General features: G+C 40.3%; 1 protein-coding gene across 3 annotated transcripts; it reads right to left on the bottom strand.

Annotated features, from left to right (window-relative positions):
• Positions 1-360: 360 nt before the first annotated feature.
• Positions 361-26,325, bottom strand: TBC1D31 (TBC1 domain family member 31). Of its 3 annotated transcripts, none has more exons than XM_084511188.1 (22): positions 26,213-26,325; positions 23,233-23,379; positions 22,621-22,736; positions 20,523-20,701; positions 16,681-16,832; positions 16,100-16,259; positions 15,635-15,835; positions 14,246-14,419; positions 13,321-13,400; positions 13,072-13,218; positions 12,656-12,789; positions 11,552-11,685; positions 10,750-10,929; positions 9,521-9,753; positions 8,805-8,957; positions 7,605-7,740; positions 6,678-6,770; positions 4,917-5,057; positions 3,711-3,905; positions 3,137-3,287; positions 1,445-1,561; positions 361-748 (listed from the first exon to the last, which is right to left on the bottom strand). In XM_084511188.1, the coding sequence occupies exons 1-22, from the start codon at positions 26,287-26,289 to the stop codon at positions 606-608; spliced, it is 3,243 nt and encodes a 1,080-aa protein (XP_084367314.1). In that variant the 5' UTR covers positions 26,290-26,325; the 3' UTR covers positions 361-605. The 3 variants fall into 3 exon arrangements, with proteins under 3 accessions (XP_084367314.1, XP_084367315.1, XP_084367316.1); XM_084511189.1 differs by having other exon boundaries at positions 697-829; XM_084511190.1 differs by lacking the exons at positions 361-748; positions 1,445-1,561; positions 3,137-3,287 and having other exon boundaries at positions 3,753-3,901.
• Between the last annotated feature and the right edge of the window lie 108 nt (positions 26,326-26,433).

Raw genomic sequence — 26,433 nt, 5'->3', positions numbered from 1 at the left:
TACTCTTGGTTAAAAGCATCAGCCAGTGAAAATCAGCCATGTAGCACCAAAAATCATTATTTTTATTTAGTTCCTCTCCCTTCTCTCAGGAAATGTGCTTTGCTAATATATATGCATCTAATATATATGCTAATATACACACACATCTCCAGCAACTAGGATTCCACAGCCTCTCTGGGCCCTGTTTTCAGTGTTTGGCTCTCGCTGTCAAGTTTTTTTTTTTCCTCTAACTGCAAATATCCCTGCTGCAACTTGCAGAACGCACTTACACATCACTCACAGAAGCAGTATTTTCACAGTGGTTTGTTGCTTCAAGTCATGGCTTTGACCAGAGCCAATAAAGCACACAAATACTCCAAGTGTAATAACAGTGGTAAAAAGTGAGTTTATTTTACAAGTAAAAATAGTATTATAATTAATGAGAAAATAACGAGGTTACAAACACTGCACATTTTTCTAGCTAGAATTTTATTTTTTATATAAAAAATATTTCCAAAGGCCTTTAAAATAAACAACCTATGATCAATCTTAAATCACATTACACATAGTTAGGGTTTCAGTGATTGATAATTTAGAAGTACAGCTGAGGTCCCGAGCACATCATCTCAAGTTGTCCACTTTGTAGATGAGAGATGAGTTGGAGGATGTCTAACTCGAGCCTGTGCAGTAAGCTTCTGTCTGAGCTGTCTGACTTCTGCCATCAGTTCCCGCTCCTGGTATGCCAGTTCTCGTCTTCTAACTGAAGACACTTAAATGCAAGAAACTCAGAATTAATACTGCAACTGTTTTCTGTAAATACCATGAATGTTTATTGGAAAAGAGGTAACTCCTGTAGAGAAACACTACATTTTATTAATGAATACTGTTGTACTTGAGACAGCCCGACAGCCTGTAAAATCAAGGAGCAATTTTCTTTGAAAGTGGTACCAGGGTAAACTATGTTTTGTTACAGAAAGGTCAGATGTTGGAGTGCTATGGCAGGTCCAAAGAAACATGTTTTTTGTTGCATGCGGAGTTTTATAGGTAAGATGCAAGTCTGTGCTTTCATTGGCTAGGACAGTCCTTGGGAAATTACTGAAGACTAGTTCTTGACTATAACTCTCTGTAGGATTTTCATGAAAGACAGTTCTACACATGCCCAACATCCCCAAATCATCCATAATTATGAAAACACAGGTAAAATTATCAGGTCAGAATAAGACTAAACTAGGCTGAGGTTTAAAATGACTAGTCTCATAACATGACATGCCTCAGGCACTTCCTACCTGTGCTATTCCTGGTGGTGATTTTTTTTAAGGTGTGAAGTGTAATACAACAATAAACTGGTTTACTATCCACTGATCACCTACATGACTAATAATGACTCTATCACCCACCTAGGTGTTCCAGTAATGCATATGAAGCTAAATGTGAGGGAAAGGAGGGCTCTAACTTAGAAACTTACCGTATGATGACGACTCTGATGCAGACAAATCATTCAAACACAAGTTTCCAGACTTTGGCACCTGCTGGAATTCTACCCCTCTCCCTGTACATCCAGCCTTTAAATCACGCAGTCTCTCTGTGGGAAGTGGAGAGAAGGTGTCTTTGTAAACTCGAAGGGTTTAAATTCCTAGTCAATTTTTCTTGCTTGAGGTGAAACAGCTTTTCTGCAGGAAGCAAAACTGGAACACTCACTCCTACGTGCCAAATAGAATTCCCTCAGAATTTACTCGTTTTCAGTCTATGGGTCAAAGGCATGCATCACTGCACTTCATTTGAACTAATGACAGTTCCACATGTGCTGTTTCTTCCTATATAATTAATCTTCTAACAAATGGGCCACTAAGTTCACGCAGAATATGTCTACTTGTACTTGCAGTTTTAGAAGGAGACACCCATTTTAATAACTTACAGTTGCAAATTACTCAATATTAAAACCATCAGGCAAATTAGGGCAAAGTTGGAAAAAACTTTGCCGAAAGCAATACTAATCATCCAGTCTTAACACTAATCACTAATCTTGTGTGTGTGAGGAGATGTAAGAGGAAGATATTTATCTGCAAACCCACCCAAATGCAGCATTTCAGAAGGATGTAGTGGCCAATCCTGGAAGGACACAAATACCTTTTTTTTTTTTTTTTTTCCTCTGTGAACAAACACTTGGCAAAGTCAGTTGGTGGTAGTGTAAGTAAAGAAAATGTTATTTGACTGAGGATTTCTAAGAGATGAGAGTTTATGATTGGTTTAAGCTGACATAAGCCTGTGCTCCTACCAAAAATGCTGTTCCCATCGTTTCCTTTGCTCCCGGTCACAGCACTGCCTCTGTGCTGGTCTGGAGCTCACCACTCTGTGGTGCGAAGTTAGATCAGATGCGACTGAAGTTCTAGTCCTGGAAAATAAGGACTAATGTGCAGTTGGATAGGCAAGATGCTCTAGCCTGTCATGTAGCCTAGGAATAACAGATCTGATACAAGAGCATGTGCCAGGCACAGGAAGAAGAAGGAAAAGTGTCCCTTCTGATGGCAACCTACAAAATAACACTGTTTATGAAATCACAGGGATCTGAAAAATCCTACCTTTTGAAAGAAAGAATTATATTATAAGTATTACTAATAATTCTCAACACTATGGGAACAAAGGGAAGGAGATAAAGTGGGAGAGTTTGTACTCCATCTTGTGTTCTGTAACTGTACAAAAACAGCCAGGGGAACTTAATTCTGCCAGCTCATCATATGACTGGAATTACAGTTAGGCTGGAACAGTACTGATCAGGTTGGAGGCAGGACTGATGTCAGTGGGATGGTCTGAAAGATATAAATGCCTGATGAAAGACTCCCATATAACCTTTGGTGAAACTATTTTCATCCATATGGAAAATATCTATGCCTCTACCACAGGCACCCCAAGCAGCAGGTATCTTCTAGGCAACCAGAAAATTACAGACTGAGGTTTCCAATCTGATGAAAGATCAGTGCAAACTATCCTATGTTTTCTGTATAAGTCTGGCCTTATATATTGTTTACATGAAAGAACACTGCCAAAAAGTGCTCATGTAAAGTACTTTATCTCTAGCATTACGTTCTTTGTTTGTACTCAGTTGATGAGTCCAGGCCTTCATGCCCGATACCCAGAACTGCATTTTCTCTAAACTCACCAAAATAGGCATCCTCTCTTTGCAGCTTTTCAGCCAAATTTAACGCATCGTTCATTTCATCTTCTAAAAACTGCTTCCTGTGTTCATGTGCTGCAGCAGCAGCCTTCTGCTCTTCCTCCAGTTGTGCTTTTTTCCGTGTAACTTCTTCCCACTGCGCAACAGAGATATTAAGTGCATCTCTGACAGATGTATTACAGGAAAAAGGCAACAAGCAAAACCATCTGGGTTATTACAGACTACACTTCATCCTTAAATAAAAAGCTATGTTATTACACCGAGTGAATGCTTCCTTTGCCGAAAGTTTCTCCTTCAAACACCTGGAGAAAGGTTAAGAGTCTTGAGCTAGAGAAAAAATGAGAGAAACTTACACAATTAGGAACATGCTTTCCTAAACCTAAAATATCCTCATTAATTTGCTCTAGTGCTTTCAGAAACTCCTGGTTGAAACTGTAAAGGAGTTGCCTAATAAACACTTCTTATTCAATATCTTTCAGTTTTATGCTATATTATGTTATGGGCAAAAGACAGTTACATGTGTGCCAGTCCCCCTTAGGAAAAGAAATAATGCAAATACCTTTTTTTCTTCTGCCTCCCTCAAGGCCTTCAGCAGTTCAGCTTCTTTTACCCTGTTGTCGTGAAGGAGCTTGGCTATCTCTTCATAATGCTTCTCACGGTCCTTATCATCGTGCCTTAGTTTATGCAAGGCCTGCAACCTCCAGTCGATCTCAAGGCATTTCTGCTCTGCTTTGGCTAAATTTTCTTCAGCTACCTAAACAAAAAATCTTTCTTACCAGGAATCCACTTGCTTTATTTCAAGTACACAGCCTTACATACAGATAAGGGAAGATGTTTTGCTGTCAGACTGAAGTGTCCTGCAGTATCACTGTTAGATGCCCCTAGTAGGAGACTGCACCTGCAGTGCCACTCCCCCACTCATTACAGCAAGCTGCCTCATCTGACAGGGCTGTCTTCTGCTTCTTTTACATCCTTGACATTCTTTCTCTCACCCAGGGCCTTTTAAACGAGACATAAGCCCACTCTGTGATTTTGGGGATTTTGCTTTCCTACCACGGATTACATTTCGTTTCCAGGTGCTCCTAACATAAGAGAGATACCTGAATGCCAATACTTCCACCCACATCCATCTGCTTCCAAAAATTGAAGGCTGTTTACAAAAATTCAGACCCATATGTTTATTTCTAGACAAAATATAAATGCAGATGCCAAGCATATGGGTAGTGGGTTAGCTGCAACTATTTTTCCAACTGTGCAGTTACAAGTTCTGAGCTTGAAAATCTGAACAATTCCTAATGTCAAGCCATACACATTCATTACTGTGATCAGGAAGACAGCTTCTACAGCTGAATTTCCTGCCAAGTACTATCAACTGAAAGTTCCTTTGTGGCTTACTTTTGTTTTATTGTGGTTACAAATAAAACATGTTCCTTAACAGGAGGAACTTATACTGAAGAGCACTTTTGAGTCTTACATTCCTTTTAAGTTCTGGAAAACGAAGGAAAATTAATATTCATGGCAGTCCCAGAGAATTTCAGTGTTATATAGCTGCTTGGACACTTCAGTCAGACTTTCAAAAGTGTCCAAATTTTTAGCATGTCATCATGATCTATTAATACAGGTAACTAGAAAATAGATCTCCTTCAAAATATTTTCACGTTAGCTCAGACTAGCTAATTGCAATTGAAACGCCATTAAGTAGTACCACTTGTACTAGTTAACACACTAACTTCCCCAAATTCGTGTTAAAATCTAATCATTTTACCATCTGAGCTTTCTGTTTTTCTTCTCGATCCGTTTCCATCAATCGCTGAACAACGTGATCTTCAAGATCTGCCTTTCTTCGACTGGCATCTATCTCTTCTTTCATTTCCTGCGTGGAGCTCTCTTGATCTTTGATAAGATGCTGCCAAACACGCCAGCATAAGTTATTGTTGCTAAGCTGCTAACCCACTTTTGTAATTCTCTCTTTAAACATTTATTAAAACTTCATTAAACTAGTATTTGAATATATCCACGCATCTCATCCCACTGCATATCATAACCTACCATAACTGTTCAAGGAAGTGATATTCCCTGCTGTTTTACCCACTTGGAATTAAGCTAAGCCTGAGTCAGCACAGTGATCTCCCAGGTTTATGCTGATGTAATTCCATTCCATGGATTGCAATGGAACATGAAAGCAGAATTCCAACTTAAATCAATTAGATTAATCATGAAAATATTCTCCATTTTCATGGCATATCTTAGCCAAAACCTCAAAATGCTTCACAAATATAAATCATGCTCCATAGCACAGGGACTTAAAATAAACACATCTGCAGATTGAATGCAGAGATGATTTGTCAAAATAATACAAATCAGCATTAGATCTAGAAAGAGAATTTTAACTCTTAACAGCTTTTCTTCACATTCATTGGGGCACATCTACATTTTTCTGAAGAAGGCAAAATCCCCTCCCAGTCCTGCTGGAATCCGCTGAGCTGCGTCAGCAGGGTACTTAAGCACAGGTAACAAACACTGCCTCTCAACAGGCCTTCGAAGATTGAATACAGACCCTTGCTGACAGCATAAAACAGTTCAGGGCATGGGCAGTAAAAGCCTGCCTGTACAGGCTCTTGTGGGCAGACATATATCCTTGGTTAGTTAAATAATTGGTGCCTTTCTAGCCTAAAGATGATGGTCACTGTAGAATTAATTCCCTTAACCAGCTGACTTTTCATGGACTGGAACACCAGTGATCCTAGCCCGGTTTGCGTTTTGTAGCCACAGTGCAGCTGGCTGTGTATTTAACAAATAAATGCTAAAAGAAATTTAGCCCAGTTATGGTCAGCATAAATTATGAAAAGTCTATGGCCAAAAGCTTTAAGAAGTCAAACACACAATACTAAGTCTGACTGGCAGCCTTGTCAACCATTTTCATTAACTCATTTAACTTATTTTTGAACAATATTTATCAAAATAAAAACCTTTAATGCTAAATAATGATCTTTCTGGATTACAACGTAAGGCATTTGAGAAAGGAACTGCACCTTCCCCACAAACCATCCACTCCTTTTTGCTTAATGATGTTGCTGGCAACGAGACAGTCTTTCATCCACTACATCAATCTGTTACACTGTTCCCTTCAGAAAATGGAGATATATCTGGATACCACAGATGAAAAGGTGGGAGTTTTGGGGATGAGGAACATGTTGTTACAGACTTTTTTTTTTTTTTATTTACATGTTTCTCACTTCTCTCAGACAGCTGAGTATACAGATAAAGCCTGCATCAACCACATGATGCCTCTGCTCAGAAGAAAAACAAAATGGGGAGGATATGGGCATTTTCTCCCAGTAAAGTGGGTAACCATGAGTACTACTACTATTATCAGAGGGTTTATTCAAAAAAGGGTATTAAAAAGGGGGGAAAAAACACCTAAATTTTTCCTCTCATAGTCTGGTTGAATGAATACAACCAAATCTGAGAACTGCAAAGGAAGAACCATTAAATATAAACATCTGTACAGTTCCCTAACAGTTACCTGTTCAAAAAGCTGTCTTTGTGATTCAAGCTCCATCTGTCGTACTTCTACATCTTGAACAGTGGCAGCTGTTTCTTGCTCTCTCATGGATGCCTTGAGGAGAAGAGAAACACATGAAAACAGTGCAAAGGAAAAAAAAATCTCCATTTAAAAAATAATATCAAGAAAAATGTCCAAAACTAGAAGCATCCTACTTCTAAGGTCTAGTTAACTTTCTGTTATATGATGAACAATGGAAAATACTGAAGATCAAAAGTGCAGGGCAAGGTAGAGAAGAGGCACGGGAACAGTTTTGCATCCAGTCACACATAAGGGAAATGTCAGGCTTGATCTAGCACTAATAATCTGCAAGATGTAGCTCCAAATTGAATAAAAAATCTAAATCCTGTGGAGGACAGCAGAGATATGAAAGCAGCCACCTGTGCAGAGCTGCAAAAAAGAATCTCACAGTTCCCTGACTCAGCAAAGTGTGGTGCTGAGCTGTAAGGAATGGCTCTGCAAAGACTCAGTTCATGCCCATGAGGTTCTAAAGCTCGTGCTCCACTCTCTGCGTCTGCATGATGTCGAGCTTGAGCTAGGAACCCTGCAGGAGCAGAGCCAGGCTTGGCCAAAGGCTGTTTCAGTGCCTCTCAATCAATGGCAGAGTTAATTTGCAGCCTGATTACAGCCCACAGACTACTGTTAATTGACTAGGCCTTTAAGGAGCTCATTACATTTTTCAACACTGTCGGTATACAATAAATCTGGCTTTTCCCAGGAGTTTTGCCAGTTACAATTGCCCTCAATTATGCACTTGTAACCTCACGTTAAATACACTTTTGGGGTCACAAATCACAGTATATCAACTGAAATTTTGGTTCTAAATTTTTTCTTAGTTATTTTTCTGAATAAACCTTCAAGAAAAGAATTGCTTGAGCAATACTCAGCTTTTCTAGCAATTTCATCATCAAGGCGTTTCAGTTCCATTTGGCGCTGATCTTGCTGGTATTTCAGAAAACGCCTTCTTGAAGCATCTAGAAATTGTAGTTCCTTTACTTTCAGTTCTCTTCTCACAGCAGCTAGTCTTCAAAGACAAAACAAACAGAAACATGGGAATTTTTATGACCTTTTATAAAAGGTCAGTAATAAAGAGCACAAGCTTGCACCACGGTTACCCAACAGTTACTAGGAGTTAATCTCTAACTTGTAAGGCTTAGGGAAGTTGCTCTCGTTCTTGTCAACTGCCCAGTTTTCATTTACAAGATGAAATTAAATTCAGAGACACACAGACATCCTCTAATGGCAATCTCTCCCAATTAGGCTTTGAAGCCCTGTGCTCTATTTCTGTTGTACGTTAATAAGCACTAGTTTAGTATTGTAATGATCCAGAGCTGGAAACTAGTCCTTAGAATAATTGCCAGTGTCCTGGTACCTCTTTCAGCACAAAATTAGTCCTATGTTTATTTGCAAAATATCAAACTCTTTCAAGGAACAAAACCACAAACTCAAGAATTACTTGGCAAAGAAAACCCCACTGCTTACTTTTTAAATAAAAACCTACGTTGTAGATTACAGAAGTTTAAGACAAGTATTACTTTTAGTTGATCTAAAAACCTGTGGAGACATTGAAATTCTCTTAAACCTTCACAATTGCAAAACGTATGAACTGTGGAATGACTTTGGAACTACCTCAACTCTTTACTCAGCAAATGATAAATAAAGCAGTCTTTTTTCTAAATCCACTAGACATACAAGAACGTGTACAGTATAGCATCAGTACTCTGAGACTGTAAAGGACTCTTGTATTTGCACTTAAAGTCTGTCCACAGTATAAGCCTGAAGTCTCAGTGTGCAAATAGCAATTGACTGCCCAAAAGTATTTACAATCTGGAGAGACCAGAGAAAAGGCTGGGAGCTGAGACAAAAATATGAAGTGTCCTGGCCTCTGATCTGCTGTATTCCCTTGAGTATGGCAGTAATACAACCCAGATCTCTTCATTCCCACACCAAAATCTGACCCACCAGACCACGCTGCTTTCCCACATTTCAATTTATACAAATTAGTGGCCATTTCTCCTTTACTCATGGTTAAAAATGTAATACCAGGATACTGTAGCCAGGCCCCTAATGTTTGTCATATTATAATACCTTTGCCTCTGTTCTGCCAACTTCTTTTCTTCTTCCACAAGCATTTTTCGCCTTTGTTCTTCAGCTTCTCGAAGCAATTCCTGCTTTCGATACCAAGCTTCATCTTCTGCCTTCCGTTCCTGTGCTTTAGCTTCTAACTCATGCATTAATTGTCTAAATGGAAGGAAATCATGTCCATATATCACACCAAGTACCAAGCAATTACTTGGTTACTTTGAAATCAATAACTGAAATGTGATTCATGAGACTATGACATCCCCTTTGTGTACTGATAAAGAGTGAGAAAGATGAGAGAGATGGGAAAGATCAACAGTTCTGACTTTTACAGACAACAGGGCATTTCAGATGAGTGCAGACATCTTCTTCAGGTTCTTAACAAAAAAATTATTTCTAAATGTCTCTTGAAATCATGGTTCCCACTGATTTCAATTTTGAGATTGGAAAGGCCCTTCACAAAGTTGGACATGACAGCATTAACAGTTTAGGTTCTTACTTCTAAGCTTTCAAGTTTGAGGACTGGCAGCCCAGTATTTAGACCACAAATTTAACTTAAACACATCAAGCCAAGTAACTGTTTGAATGTTAAAGTTATCTTCCCCATTTTTTAAAACATATTGCCTCTCTATTCTCAAGCATACACAACGTAACAGGAAAAGGGAATTGTATCCACCTGTCCCTCCCAGTTTGACACTGTCCTCAACTTTCCCAGTAAATACCTTTCTCTTAAGTATTCAATTTCATCCTTTCTGATCCTCTCCCATTCCTGAGATTGATAATCCACAATGAACTTGGGATATTTATTAAATACAGGGTACTGTCCTTTTGTAAGTGGTATGAAGTCATCAAGCACACGTTGTGGATGGATATCTGGTGGTGTAGCCTCCATAAAATGATAAGCTTCTTTAATCACAACGTTAATGTCCAGGTTGTTACGATGATGAAAGAAATACTGTAAGAGACATGCTTCCATTTACATTCTACAAAAGATTAAGCATGTTTTTAATATACTTATGTAGGAATAATTAGGTAAATTAGCAAGCTCTATATTCCAAACGTTGATTAAAAAAGTGATTAAGTTGGCCCTACTGGTTAGTAAAGTATCGTGGGCTCAAGTGACTTGGCCCAAACGCCTTCAATTTCTAGAAGTATACTTGGGTTCTTTTCCTTCCCTTCCAATGACAGTTGTGAAGAGATCTGGGTACCTTGTTGTGATGTAAGAGTGTCCAGCTGCTCAAAAAGACACTCCTACCACTTGGTTAGACCTCACTCAACTTTTAGTGTTTAAACATGAACCACAGAAGTTCCTCTTCTAGCAGGACTGTTCTTCCCATCAAAGATCTTCATCAAGAGAATCTTTCAGTTGGTATTGAAATAATATAGCAATAATATTATCTGATGTTTGTCAAGCTGCTCACAAGCACATTGTCAAGGTGGAACCCTTTGTCTACAGAGATGTTTTCATGTAAAAAAATCCTCCTCCTCCCTTGTAAAGCTAAACATCAGAAAAAATTTTTAGCTTATCATCAGAGAACATCAAATAATATTGCCTGACTTCATAAATCTGAAAGCAAAATAATGAAACAACATGACAGAATTACTGTCTTTTGTCTCCACACACACAAATCAATATTGGAACTCCGAATAAAAGGCAGAATTGTTTTGTGGTTGATGAACCATTGCCATTTACTAAATAACTTTTAGTGGCATTAGAAAATTTATGAAAGCTTCTAGAGACCTTGTTGCATGAAACTGCAGGAAATTGCTCATTGTTTTTTTCATTTATTGTACATTTGTCAGGTACTAGACGACGTTGTTCAGAAATATAAGAATACATTAATATGAAACTGAAACACCTCCTTCAAAACTCCTTAAGAACAGTTAATGGTGTTTCACACTTCTCTGTAGCAACACCTTCAGGTGACTGACTTCAAAAGAACACATTTACCTCAAAATCCTGTCTTTGATTGCAGTGAAGCAGTGGAGCTCTGGAACATACAATATAGGCAACAACAATCATTAGGAAGTATGAAGGATGGTTAGAGAAGATATTATCAAAGACTTTGAGCCATTCTTCTCTTGTTAGAACCTCAGAGAACAGGGTTTCTAGAAGAGGCCAGGCATAAACCTACATCATTTGGGAAATTTGAAAAAAACAAACAATCCATTAGTAGAATTTTACTATTCCTTTCACAGAAATAATATAAAAATTTATTGCCTTATACCAAGAGCCTATTTATTTATGAAAGAAATAGGAACTAAACCAGAATATTTGAAGATATGCTTTATTCCCCACTACAAACATTCAAAATGAATACAGGGTAAATATACATAATTTTCTTAATTCACTGGATGCGTTTAGCTTTGTGAAGCTAAAATCATCCTTAATGATAAACATGTATAATTATGGTTTTGACTTACAAAATTAATTCATCACACCTACATTGAATTAAAAAAAAAAAAAAGGAAAGTAAAAATACATTTACAATTTGGCCAGTAGATTTTCAAGCACTATACACTTGAAAGGGAAGGATCTCTAAGAACTACAGTAGCATATACATGAGAGTTATGACTATGCAAAAAGAAAAGTTGCAGGAAAGCAATGATACATTCTTTATACTCCTATATCGTTCACTATTATTTAATGAAAACTCCTTCAATAAAAGAATTATGTCAAAATAAAACACTAGTGCACTATCTGTCATTCACTGCAATGACATTTCATATGCAAATGTAGGCTAGAATGTTACCTGTGAAGTCACGTTGTATTTTATAAAATGCTGAAGCAGTTCTTTGTCATGATGTGCTAAGATATTTTCCATCATACTAAGGACATTAACTGGAGGATTGGGAAAATACTCAAACCAGTGCTGACAAAAATTAACTGAAAAAGAAACAAAACAAAACACAATCCATTGTAATCCAAAGGGAAAACTCTTGACAATCTTAAAGTTTGTTTATAATGTCTGTGAATTTAAGAGGAAGTTTTAAGTGAAGTATATTTGAGGCATTCCTATCTCTCCTACCATTTATTCCTAAACCATTTCCACAGTACGCTGCTCCTCCAGCTGCACTGGCATGAGTGTGTCAGCACGCTGTGAACCAGCTTGGGGAATTAATCTGGCTCAAAGATAAAATGAAACAAGTCTGTGTGCTGTGCGACTAGGTGGTTGGAGGCCGATGGGAATGCTTAAGCCAGTTTTTCTGTCTCGTGGAACTAAAGCCTGGATCAAGTAATTTTTAACATACTAAGAATAATTTTGGTAAACTTGGGTACTTATTCACTAACAGCATGTGTTTGCAAAGTGTGTATGGATGCTTGGCAGCACATATCTTCTGCAGATTTAGAAGCAGCTGCAACAACTAATTTCAGTGTAGCGCACTTCAATTTAGTATGTTTCTTCAGAAGACAGCCATAGAGAGCTTTCAGCAAATGTCTAATTTTGAGGTACCACATGTGACAACTGAACACAGTAAAACTTTAAAAGAGATCATTCCCCTTTGATTGAGGTGGGCTTGACTTCTTTTCCCATAACTCAGATACAGATTTTAGTTATTAAATATGATGTGATTATGCAAGATACAGTCATTTTTATTGGTTAGACTTTACAAATGCTGTAAAACTGCTTGGTTTTGCTACAAGAACTGCAAAAGGAAGTCTAATATCTTGTTTTGATTTAAAAACAGGTTTTGGTTTTAAATGTACAGTGCTATTCCCGGTAATACCTTTAAAAGAGAGTCTGGTAACAACTTAGGAAAGCACCTCATTCATTTCATCAGGAAAAACTCTTTTGCATGGGAAAGCTTAAACATGTTGCATCATCTATGACTTCTGAAAATCGTTGCTTACCTACCTACTACTGTAGCAACAACTTCAAAGCAGATCAGCTGGTTGTTCTGGAATAATTTTACAAATGGGAACGCTAGCAAAGGAATATAAGGCGTCTCACCAAAGATAGCAGACCAGTGAGCTAGAGCTGATAAGGTCCTGTATGTAAAGGCAAGAAAAGGTGTAGAAAACATTGGTCTCAAACAAATGCATTTTAGAACTATCATACTATCATATAAAATGTATCATGTATCATACTATCATGCAAAATTCAAACTAGATGCAGGATTATACCGGTTACAAAAACAAAAATGCATCAGGGCATTACTATTTCATTTTAGACTTCTCCTTCTAGCTGATTCCAGCTACTGCATACGCTTCAGATCAATATATGAAGATATAAAGCTATAATATTTAAGTAAATATAAATATACATTTTACCTCTGTAAAACTCTCAGCAGTTTCCTGCTTTTGATCGGATACTCATTCTGAATATTCACAAACGCACTGTGGGTGCCCTTATCTATTAGGCTACTGAATGCTAAGTGGTTTTCAGGAAGTTGTAATAAGGAACGCCAAACAAACATCCTGTAATTAAAATGGAGACTTAGTCAAGCAGCTTCTCTTTCATAGGCCAGTAAACACACGCAAATTGATTTAGTGCAAGCATGAGCATGCACACAAACGTACCTGTATTTTGCTGGATATTCACCGTATCCTTTCAACAAGGCCTGCAAACGTTTCTTATTTAATCCACCTGGCAATTCATTCTACAAAATAGGGAATCAATGATAAAGGATTTCTTGTTCTTTAGCTTTCCTTGCACAGTAGCTAAATAGTGGAGTTCTTAGCATAATATTAAAGAAAAACTATACTATGTACAGCTACATTATCCTAGTTTTTTCAACAACAAAGGTAATTCAATGGATCATTCATTTTCTGCTGAAATCAAACAGCTGACATTGATTTCCAGCAAAAGCAGACAGAATCTGACTGACGAAACTATACATAAATAAATGATGGGTATGGTCAAACAAAGAATATTTACATAAGGAATGGATTATATTCTGCTGAATGTCAGAGGAGAAAAAATATATTTGTGTGTATACATGTGTATATATACATACATATATATATATATATATGCATATATGACTATATATATGAGACTCAAGATAAAGACATAAAGAGAAGGCGGCACGATGATGAGGGAAGGGAAACAAATGTACCGATAACGCATCATCTGAACAATTCCAAAGAATGAAATAGCTTCTAGGCAGACATCTTAGAAGTGCAGTTTGCTAGCAGGGAAGCAGATCAGATCTGGCAAATAAGCATATGTGTCACAAGTTCCTTGAACAACTTCAGAGGTACCCAAACCTGATTGGAGGAATGGCAGCTCTGGCAGTGTCACATAATACAGGCTGAACAGTGAGCACAAATGGTGTAAAACTCCCTTAACTCTGCTCAAACATCCAAGTGAATCAGTGCCTGAACTTATTCTCTACAGTAAATGTGTTTTTTTTTTTTGTTTTTTTTTTTTTTTTAATTTTATTTTGCAATGAAATTTAAATGCTGCAGTCTGGAGAACAAAACATCTGCAATTTCTTCCTACCTCTTTATTTTCAAGCGATGTGTTTGCTTGCACTTTCAGCAGTCTCGTTTGAATTTTGTTTCCTTTGGATTTCCAAGGCCGCTCTGACCTTCCTGAAGTCACTTTCATCAGCTTATTTGCCTCTGACTTGCACTTGGGCCAATCCTCCACTACTTTGAACTGGGGTGGTGGAGGCTAATATTAAGCGAAAATACCTTGGTTAACATTTTGTAAGACCGAATAAATCACACTATAATTTGATGCTAACTATTTTATATGCTATATCCTTCAGCTTGATGGCCATACCATGAAGAAGAGAGCCACAGCTATAACAGAAACAAATGTATATGGTCTGTATACTCCTGAATATATATGCCAGTGAATTAAGCTGCCGTAATGAACTAGCAAGAAGTACTGTGAGAATGTTTATGTAGCTTTTAAACATCAAACCAAACATCATGCTATTTCCTTGTTTAAACACTAAAATACAAGTGGGATAGCATAAATGTGTACCAGGTAGCATTCTGGTTATTTATTTTAGTATGTTTCTCACTGTTACTAAAACACTTTGCATTTCTATAGCACCTGTTAGAAGGCACACAAAAGACCTTTACGAACTTAAATTAATCATCAGTGTCAGGTAGGCATTAATTCAATTTTGGAGATTGGGAAAGCAAGGAACAAAGTGGATATCCCAGTTCATGTCAACCCGGCAGCAAAAGTGCAAATGGAATGCATGTGTGACATCTTTACACATCCTTCCTCAGCTCCAACTCCTTCATTATCCAAAGCTGGTTACTGTTTACTTCAAAGACGTGGTGATTAAAGATACATGGAATTCTGGATTTAGAAACCTGACTCCCATTAATAAATTACTTTAATAAAATAAGAGCTGGTATTTAGAATGTTTGTTATTTAGGAAGGATTAGGAGTATGATTGTGCCATAATGATGGATGCCGGTATCCAATAACACAGCAAGAAGAACAAAATCACAGTAACAAAAAGACCATTCATGCCTGCAGTTTAAGAGAGCATTAGTTGCAAGGCATTTCCTGGTAGGAAATGGAACAGAAGCAGCACAATTGTGCTGTTTCTATCTCCCCCCAAAGTCATTACAAAGTAAAATCAGTCCATACAAATCACTGTAGAAAGCAACGCCATCTCCCCCTCCTCCCAAAACCAGAAACACAATGATGCACTTTGAAAACATCACGTTACCTGACCGGCTGGAATAACAATGCAGGGAACCCAACAAACCACTTTTTCTCTATTTGTAGTGTTAAAGATGACACTGCCACACTTCTAAGCCAATGATACATCAGCAAACTACTGCTGATACAAAAGTTACATGGACAAGTGTCACCTTTAATAGGATTTACTGCAGCTATGAGAAATGTGGAACACTGTACCTTATTTGCTTCCTGAGTCAAAGCTTGGACACTGTATAAATTGACACTACCATTTTCCATTACTGATGCAATATACCGTCCGTTGGGGCTAATTGCTGCCGTGCTAATTCCCTCTTCGTGACTCCCAATGGCAAAAAGCAGTTTGCATGTTTCTATATTGATAAATCTCATCATATTATCTTGACTTAATACTCCAAGGACCTGTAAGTTAAAAGGATTCATCAGTAATGCCGTCAATGTAAAACAAAGAGGGATACCAAAGGAATACCAAATTAAGGACTGACCTTCCATTAAACTCTAAGAGCAACTGAACAAACATTCAGCAAAATAGCTTTCCCCTTCTATGGTATGGGCCCATCTCCCCACTGTCCTCAAAAAGCTCTGAAAGTACTTGTGTTGAATCAATTAACCAAATATCCCCTCTCAAGTTTTTTTATTATTATTATTATTATTTTTAAAACTGACCTGATTGGAGCCCCCGTCAAAACTGTCCGGGAGGAATTCCAGATGGCGAACAGCTCGTACTTTTGTAGGCATCTGGATTATTTTTATCAGCTGCTTTGATTCTAAACACCACAAGTGAAGATGATTTGATTTTCCACCAGCTACAAAAATCCGGCCATCCCTGGATCACAGGGGAGGCAAAGTTTCTCAGTACTCATCAGAATATTAGAATTTAAGCTAGCTACAGAGACAGAGATCATGCATTTCTTTCTATGCCCTCAAATCAGTTGGGAATCTGTCATTATTCCTGCCTTACTCTCCTGAAAGAGCAAAATAGCTCTTAAATAATAAAATTGCTTTTGTAATAGATGAACTTTATTTTAGCGGTCATTAAATTAAATTACTTTATTTCAACTAGTATGGGACTATAATAAAAACTGCTATTGATCCTTGCTGCAAGCATCAGTCATGGCAGATTTCAAAAGCTTACCATAGCACATAGCTCAATGCTTCCACAAAACACGACAAATAAGAAAAGAAAAGCTGTTTTAAAATTACAGTTTTTGTGGTTTGCCTTTAGAGTGTTTAAAATAGCAATTTACCTGGTAACTGCAAAGACTTTATACAGTAATGTAGAGCCTTCTACTGGAGTTGGCAACTGGTATTTACAGTGCAGAGTATCAAATTCCCATGCAAAAACAGAATTATCTTTGAAACAGCTGAGGATGGTGTTACTCAACGGAAGGAAAAACACCTGAAAGAATATGAAGAAGGAAAAAATGGAACGGCATTGTCAAGGAAGTATACTTTGCATTGGACCAAAGTGAATGGCAGAATAAAACAGAGCAAGAAAGCATGACAGTATGGATATTTTGGTAACTGTGTAATGCAGCTGCAAGGCGAGGCTTTGATCCCACAAACAGTGGGATCCTTTCTCCTGTAACAGGCAAGTCTGGCATGCTCTCCCTTGCGCTGGTTCAGAACTTGTACCCTTTGCTGAGCCAGTTTCACTCACCAAAATGACTCAAATCTTTACCTGGGTTATTTTTGTGACTGTCTTATGGAGGGTCCTGATGAATGTCACAGAGAGTATAATATAGATGCTGGGAAAATGCAGCCAGCAGCAGCAGAGGATGGGAGCCAGCAACCAGAACTGCTCACTGAGCACTGGAGGATTTTGCAGAGCTTGCTGTGTCTTCTACAAACTAACTTCAGCTTTCAACAGCCTGCAAATGCAGTCTGCGAAGCACTTACCTTCAGACTTAAGCTCCTAAATTTTACATACAATTGTTAAATGTTAGAAACACTGTAAAAAATTTAGCAGTGTGTTCTGCAACTATAAAATGCAGTTTGCCATGAAAGAAAATAAAATCAAAAAGCTTGTAAATGTATTTTTTATTATTATTCTCAGCAGGTGTATTGTTTACATATAATTCCTTTTGATTAAAAAAATGTGGACAATTCCCCATAGCTATAATTTTGAAGGTTAAATTCCAAGTGGTTTTGGCTATTTCATCAAGGTACTGACCACCTGAAGGGTTCACTAGCTGAGATTTGCAGTCAGTGCCAAGAAATTCAGAGTTTTGGTCTGAATGGTTTCTCTGGGCCTTGAGCTCTGGATACATGGGACAGGATTCATGTTGCTGAATGTCAGTGACCAAAAGTTGGATGTTCAGCCCAATTCTGTCACTTGACAGTGAGCAGAAGTTACCTGTGAGGAAAAAGGCTCCTCACCTACCACAGTAATTTCTGTTCAGACTGAGCTGCCCCTTCTCCCTCAGGGACTGAGGAAGCCTAGACAATGAAATGAGAGTAAATGCCTATCGGGCAGACGGATGAAGTTAAGCCACATGATTTCCACCTTTTCTTTATCATCAGAAAAGTCTGTTGCTCCTTCCAACAGTAAATGAAGCCCTAGGAAGGGTTTAAAGTTGCTATTTAAGTTCTGGCAAGCTGGAGTAATGAGCAGTTCCTCATTTTCTGCTTTGTCCTAGCAAAATACCACAAGCTGGTCACACGCAGCTGTTGAATGAGCAGCGACGCTCTGAAAATGGTCATTACAGATGTTTTTTCTTTAGCTCTTCTTCCTCATTCGTCTTTTTTTCCCACCTGCCATTCTTACACCGTGCAACACGGCCTCTGTCATTTTAACTTAGCTTTGTCCTATACCAGACGAACAGAAGGTGTGTTTTTGAGTGCAAACTGGGATTAAATAAAAGGGTTCCACAAAGAACTCTACAGATTGGTGTGAAATTAACTAGCAAGCAGGAGACCAACTTTGGACAATGAGCGTCATGGCTGTGTCTAATAATAAATCTGATCTTTAATAAAGCACTTATCTGTATATCTGGAATCATGACATAGGAGCAAACATCATTATCTCTATTCCAAAATGAAATCCAGATAAAACGGATTACTTGCATGAAGTCCTATCTCAGAAATGGCGAAGCCAAACCAAAATTGCAGACTCCTGCTTCCCAAATAGTGATTTATTCACCCAACCGCAGTCACTACTGTTTGGATTTAAAAGTTTGTTTCTGCATTGTAACATCCTGATCCTACCGAATTCCAACAGTCATTCATCAGCAAGCAGCCCCTGCATGTAGCCTATGCAAAGAAAGATGAGCAGCAGAAAAATCACAGAAAGGTTTGGGTTGGAAAGGACCTTAAAGTTTATTGGGTTCCAGCCCCCTGCCATGGGCAGGGACACCCCCCACCAGCCCAGGCTGCCCAAAGCCCCATCCAGCCTGGCCTTGAACACCTCCAGGGATGGGGCATCCACAGCTTCTCTGGGCAGCCTGTGCCAGGGCCTCACCACCCTCTGAGTGAAGACTTTCTTCCAAATATATAATCTAAATCGACCCTCTTTCAGTTTAAAACCCCTACCCTTTGTTCTATCACAATATACCCTTGTAAAAAGTTTCTCTCCATCTTTCTTGTCAGCCTCCTTTACAAACTGAAAGGCTTTAATAATAAACATCTTGCAAACTAAAGAAATGCAGCCTGCTTTGGAGGGAAGACCTGGTAATTATTTTTGTGATGTGCACTTAAGAGCAGCTTTAATAAAGCAACTAAAAACGTATACATGATCTCCCCCACTAATTGGCAGGTGACTATTTCAGGCTGGCAAAATTCCTGCCTGCCCTAGTACACGGTGAAAGCACACAAATGAGGATCCTTGTTCCGTACAGAATCAGCACAGCTGTTCAGTGACCGGTCTGATGAGAACTTTGGTTTGAAGTGGTACGTGTGAGACTACTCACTGTAGGGCAGCACGTGTGTAAGCAACGCTCAGGCACTGCAGTGGCGCTTTCTGCAGTACAAATGCCCAAGTCTGACGTTTGGTGGCGCAAGCAGCCCTATTTAAAGCAGCGTAACACGATGGGAGGCCTATTTAAACCACTCCCCAACACAAACGTACTCTTTCTCCTCCCCTGCGTTGTTCCAGTATTAGTGCACAGCAAACCAAACCAAAGAAACCACCAGGCTGAAATGCAGCAATTTTTTTTTTTTTTTTTGCTGAGTTACTTCTCAGTGTGTTTGCTCCTACATTCAGTGCTAAGTGTGCACAGGAGGAAGAGAAGCTTTGGAATAAGCAGCTGAATGGGGTAGGTGGTGGTGACTAAGTCACCATCATCACCCCCAAACTGTTTTTTGAACAACACCCTTCGAATCACAAATTCATTCAGGTTGGAACTGATCTCTGAAGGTCATCTGAGCCCATCCCCAGGTCAAAGAAAGGCCAAATTCCAGGTTAGATTGGGTTGGTCACAGTCACAGCCGACCAAGTTCTGAGGAAAGATCCTCATCGGTTCCTTTCATGTTCCCAGCAGCTCTCTGCAACTGCTGACCACCCACTGGTCTGGGTGACGTGACTGGCTAACAGTCACGGAGGTACACCCAAGAACGCAGGAAGGATTCTGCTGAATTTTTAAAAGTATCACAGAGTCATAGAATATCCTGACTTGGAAGGGACCGACAGGGGTCATTGAGTCCAACCCCTGGCTCCACAGAGGATGACCCAAAATCAGCCCATGTGTCTGAGAGCATTGTCCAAACACTTTTTGAACTCCAGCAGGCTCGGTGCCGTGACCACTGCCCTGGGGAGCCTGTCCCAGTGCCCGACCACCTCTGGGTACAGACCCTTTCCCTAACCCCCAGCCTGACCCTCCCCTGTCCCAGCTCCATGCTGTGCCCTCGGGTCCTGTCCCTGTCCCCAGAGAGCAGAGCTCAGCGCCTGCCCCTCCACTCCCCTCGTGAGGGAGCTGCAGGCCGCCATGAGGCCTCCCCTCAGCCTGCTCTGCTCTGAGCAAACCAAGGGACCTCAGCCCCTCCTCATACATCTTGCCCTCTGTTTTGCTGCCCTTGTACTGTGACTTCAGCATGTGGGATTACTCCTGCTGAGGTATGCTTGCTTGCCCTTTAGCAGTTGCTCTTTACTCACCTTCTGTATACCCACAGAATGACGAACGTTCAGCTTTCTTTTCCTTTGAAAGGTGTCCAAGTCCCAGAGCTGCGCTGTATCACTGGAGGTAGTGATGGCATACCTGCCTGAGCCATTGACCGAGATGGAAGACACTGAAGAATCGTGTCCTCTCATCCAGCTAACTAGCTCCTTGGTTTCTGCAGGAGTTGATGGGAAAATAAAGAAAGAAATAAAAGATATGAAAGTCAAAGTGCAATGAATATTATACTCTTCATTGCCAGCACTACGCTGTAAAAGAGACTTTTAAACACACCTGGTATACGACCATTTACCATCACAATCCAACAAACAAGAAACAAACATATCAGTATTCATATTATTATTACACCTCAGATAAACATAACCTCTTCATCTCTAAATAACAGGCTTAAGTAACAGATTTCATAAATTACTCTCAGTTCTACGGAGATATCCAACCTGCACAGGCTTGTTTAATTTAGGCTAACAATCAATCGCAAGAAATCAAGAATGTTAAGATCAGGTGAATTCAGCATGCCTCGTGGGCAGATTATCTGATGTGAACACTGGCAGAAATATCTAGAAGTTGAATATTCAGAAGGCTGAACGTTCTAGTTAGAGTTCTCCACTTGTTTTGACTTGTGGCCGATCCATGTGAATGATTACGCAGCTATTTACAGGTGCAAGGAAAAAAGGTTTAATGACAATGGGCAATGCCTGTAGAGAAGTACAGTCAGAAAGCAACATCTCATTAACTCTTTTAGAGTCCAAAACATTTTTCTGCTGTGCTCTGCATGCTGAGGAAATAGCTCTCTGACTACATTGTCTCCCACTGGTGACTGCGTGACCACTAATCCTTCCTCAGCAGCTAAACTGCAGTTGTGGCAATCAGACTACGTACACGGGGCAGTCTGCCTGCCTGCCCGCGGGGTGCTTCCGGCTGACCAACTGCTACGGCATCGAGGGTGGGAAGTGGCTGTAACGCTGCTTGTAAAGCCTAACAGCCAAACTTTCTGTTGGCTTACAGAGAATCGATTGTTTAAAGCAGTTGTCACACAGGAGGATGACACGGGATTACAGAGAAGGGCTTCTGAAGCAGATGGAGCCCACTGACTATTATCGAACACACCTCTAAGAGTAGCTCACCCGACGCTGACTTATGTGAAGATCACTTACATTTTAAAACATTCTTCAGTATGATTTGGTATCTGGAAACTGAGTCATAAAAACATGCAGGTTTATGGGATAATCAGCAATATTTCTTTAAACACATCCAAAAACTATGGTTGGTCTTACCATGGTTGAAAGGAAAAGCTGGTAGGATTTCAAGGCCTTATCTCCTACTCTTATTTGGGCAAACATTGTTACTTTAAAAACTGCACTAATAATATCAGACTGGAACCACTCAAATTGCAGGTAAGTGACTCCTATGGCTTTTTAAAAAGACTTAAATCCAGATGTGAGACATTACAGATATAATTTTGACAGGTTAAGTCAGGAAGAATGAATTGTCAATGCCCTTCACCATTTAACTTCTAATCAAGTCAGAGGCACACAGCTAGCCTGTGAAGTTAATTTTTGACATTGTTTTTGAATAACAATACAGATCTGCTGGCGTTCTCAATACAACTGACAATTCTTTCAGTATATAAGCTTACTTTATTTACGTATTTTACTGTAAACATAGTTTACAACTGGTTCAGTTGGAAACTAACACACTGTTGACTGATTTTGCTTTGATTTTACACAGAATACCTTGTTCTATAAAAATATATATAGATTTACATTAAAAAAGTAAAATATATAATCCTGATCCTGTGCCAACCTTCAGCTAAACAGATGCCTGTGCAACTCAGTAGGAAAAGGAAGCTCTGACAAAGTGAAGGGCTTATTTACCCCCGGGACCATAACCCATACAGGCCTCACAGGTCTCAACTTGCGTACTTTTTTGTTTTCTGGGGGGTGGTGGTGGTGGGAAAAACACAAGGTATGAGATGCATAAAAGACTTCAATCGATTTGCAAAAAATTGAGATTGAAACTAAAATTATAAAGGCTTTCATAACTATCCAGATAATAAACCTTCACACTTCTGCTTACCTGTATCGAAGCACTTAATAGAATAGTCTGCCAAAGCCACCAGGAATTCCGTCTTTCTGCGAAGATTAAATGCCAAAGCAGTGCACGCCTGCATTGTTCGCTGAACGAGGTTGAACCTATTTAAAAATACACGGCCTCACTGTGTTAGCAAACTTGGGGTCATTATGTCAAGTGAAGTAATGGCTTAAACAGTTTCAACTTATTTCACCAAGAAATAAATTAACTCAAAGGAAGGGAGCAAAGAAACCATATCTACTTACAATAAATACAACAATCACTGCTAATACTGTAAAACTTAGTAGTGTAAAATTGAAAAATTTTACTTCTACAAAATGATGATCTTTTTTAAGTCTTTAATCACTGAACATCTATGAAACTGCTGGTTGTTCCCTCTTATCTTTTCAGAACAGCTACACTAATAAAATAGTACACAGGGAACCTATATCAGACACTGGCTGGCAGCTTCAGCTCTGAGCAAACCTCCCTCTATCTCCACAGCCACGGAAACCTGAGGTTAAAACCAGACCTGTGGCACAGTGGCAGGCAGGTTCCATGTCCCTGAGTGATGCAGACAGCAGGATAATTACAATGTCTTGATATAAATCTTCTTACCTGTTCCCCTTCAGGTCAAAAACATATACGTTCCCTTGGTGGTCTCCAGCAAGGAGGGAGTCTCCAGAACTGTCAAACGCCACATTCAGGAACCGTATTGTCTTTGAAGGAGATCCTGGGGCAGTGTGAGTTATGTTCACTATAACTCTGTGAAGAAAGCAAGCAAAAACAACCTTGTTTAGAATTGTCTTATAAACATGCATTTTTCCAAGACCTACAATTTACAGATTCCTAGATTATCATTTTAGAATTCTAATCATTCATAGCATTCTATGAGAAATCTTCCATAAAAAACACATTTCTAATACAAAAATATACTAAACAGAGGAAGTCATTCACTACGTTGGAAGGCAGTTATAGTCAGGAGATGTTAAAGAAAGCAGGCAGGGGGAAATTCAACATTTGTGGTCCTCTTATGTGGCTCCCAGTTAACTGATTTTCATTCATATTGAGTAACAATAACTCGTATGCTGGTCTATCATCTACCAAACTATCTGAAAACCCAGTTCAGCGCTCAGCAAGGAACCTGCCTCTTCGTTGTCACTGTAAAGGAACAAGCTAGAGAAAACTGAAAAGCTGTGAAGAATTACCAGAAACAAACAAACAAAACAAAACAGCAATTTTGATTAGATGTAGAGAAGTGGGGGAATAGGGGAATCCATTTTAATATTACTCCTTCCCAGAGTCTTCACAAGCACGAGGCAGGCCATTTTTATCATTGTTCATCTGAGATATTACAGAGCAGAAGCTTCTGCTTTCTCACATTCTCTCCTTGCCTCACGCTGTTAGCATAAAACAAAGCCAGGTGCAGAACAGAACCTCACATGCAGAAGAGGCCAGAACTGGATGGTTTTTCCAGGAAGCAGCACAGGAAGATTTGGGAGGTCTGCTGCTCCTGGATTTCTTGGATAATTCTGGGAAAAACAATTGTTTTGGGAGGTAGATTAGGTACTGCAGGGCCCTTACAGAACGCTGTGGCCATGGCAGTGTAAGATCCTGGTGTCAGAAGAGTAGAAAACGTAAGCCAGCGCCTGCACACAACTGCTGGTGTTTGTACAAAGCGCGAGGGAACCCCAGGAGGACCATGCAGCGATCGTACAGGCTGGAGATAAAACTCGTTGTACTTTGCCTTGCTATGCCCATTCCTTTCTGGGATAAAGGGGAAGGGCCATAAAAATGAAATTAGAAAGATAATAAGCTATTTCAATTAAGAGTCTGTGATAAATTAGTGTCTTTAACATCATAAAAATAGAAAGTGTGACTTCCGATTCTAAAACACCCTGAAGTGACTTATCAAAGTAGTTACAGCATTTCCCAGGCCTTCTTCAACACCATTTGCTGCCTTTCAAAAGTTTCCTTGCTACCAATTTAACCTAGGAGAATAAAGGGATCAGTTCATGGAGCTGCACTCAGATTTCCCATGCCAAACACCACACAGGTACCCAAAAGTAGCATTCTTCATTTTGGGCCAGACAGTGTTCACATACTTTTTAATTAAAATCTCGTGAGAATTTGCCCTTGGTATTTAAGGCCATTAAAAATAAAAACAAACAGAAAACAAATTCAGGACAGTTCTGACATTCACAAGTTCCAAATAAGCTATTTGGAGCATTTGAGTTCAAGTAAAATAAGCTATTTCAGCATGTGAAACTGCTGCATCATTAGAGATGTTAGCCTTTGGAATAAATTACTTGTAACCCTCACATCTAATCCTATCTCTGAGGGCAGCACTTCAACACCTGTGTACTATTTAGCACTTCAGTGACGTACACAGTGATGTTCTCCATCTCTGATACGATCTGAAAGATCACATGGCCAACTACACACTTCACGCTCCTGGTTACACAGAGGATAAGGTGGAGTGACAGAATCATTATGGTTGGGAAAGCCCTCCAATGTCACCTGGTCCAACCATCCCCTACCACCAATATCACCACTAAACTCTGTCCCCAACCACCACGTCCAACCTCTCCTTGAACACCCCCAGGGACGGGGACTCCACCACCTCCCTGGGCAACCCGTCCCAGTGCCTGACTGCTCTTGCTGAGCAGAAATGTCTCCTCGTTTCCAGCCTGAACCTCCCCTGGCACAACTCGAGGCCATTCCCTCTGGTCCTATCTGTGAGCAGAGGCCGACCCCCAGCTCCCCACAGCTTCCTTTCAGGCAGTTGCAGAGAGCAATGAGGCCTCCCCTGAGCCTCCTCTTCCCCAGACCAACCACCCCCAGCTCCCTCAGCCGCTCCTCACAGGACTTGTGCCCCAGGCCCTTCCCCAGCTTCGTAGCCCTGCTCTGGGCACGCTCCAGGGCCTCGGTGTCCTTCTGGTACTGAGGGGCCCAGAGCTGAGCACAGAGCTGAGCACAGGGGATGATCACCTCCCTGCTCCTGCTGGTGGCACACTTCCAGTACAAACCACGCTGTTGCTAAATCCCCAATTACCCAGGTGAGGCATCGCTCCCAGCGCCGTTACAGCGATACGGTGACAGGTGGAGTGCTGCGGAGTTACTTCTCCTGTTTTAATGTTGTAATGTCTGGGGGGAGGGAGCTGGATGCTGGGTCACCCGAATGCCCCAGGAGGGTCACAAAACCAGGGAATAATTCAGGGGAAATTCAGGAGGGGTTCAGGATAGCTCTGGAGGGATTTAGGGAGAATTCAGGAGGGATTTGGGGATAATTTAGGGAAAGTTCTGGGGGAATTCAAGGGGAAAGGTCCCTCTGGGGGCCCCTCGGGCCGCCCACACCAGGCCTGGACGCTTGTAGCCCACCCCCCGTCCTCCTGCCTGCCTTCAGATCGCTTAAATTTAATTAAATTTTAATTTAATTTAATTTAAATTTAACTTAACTCAATTTAACTCGATTTAACTTCACTCCACCCCCCCACGACCCACCGGGGAGCTGCCCCACGGCCCTGCCCGCTGCCTGAGCCCCCCCGTCCCCCTCAGCTCCCCCTCAGCCGCCTCAGGGCTCCCTAGCGGCCGTTACCCGCCGCCCGCCGCCGGGCCGGGCCCGCGGCCCCACAGCGGGCCCTGGCTGCGGCCGCCCAGCTCCCGGCTCGGCATCCTCCGGGCTAAACGGCCGCCACACGGGGGGAGGGGGGGGGCCGCGCGAATGGTACGGCCCAACCCCGCTTTGTCCATAGGGGGAAATAGGAAACAGGAGGGTGATCCCCCCCTCTGATAGGATGGGATGGAACAGTCCCCGCC

This window comes from Aythya ferina (genome assembly GCF_964211825.1).
Source record: "Aythya ferina genome assembly, chromosome: 2".
NCBI lineage: Eukaryota > Metazoa > Chordata > Aves > Anseriformes > Anatidae > Aythya > Aythya ferina.
The sequence above is the reverse complement of the archived record's forward strand: the minus strand, read 5'-3'. Positions and strand labels throughout refer to the sequence as shown.

What these genes read in the sequence shown, in the direction of transcription:
- TBC1D31 (XM_084511188.1), bottom strand. Translation starts at nt 26,289, where the DNA reads ATGCCGAGCCGGGAGCTGGGCGGCCGCAGCCAGGGCCCGCTGTGGGGC. An exon ending in TTTGACCTGAAGGGGAACAG is followed by an intron (nt 22,737 to 23,232) that starts GTAAGAAGATTT and finishes ATTTTTAAATAG; the next exon opens with GTTCAACCTCGTTCAGCGAA. An exon ending in AAAAACAGAAAGCTCAGATG is followed by an intron (nt 3,906 to 4,916) that starts GTAAAATGATTA and finishes TTTTTTGTTTAG; the next exon opens with GTAGCTGAAGAAAATTTAGC.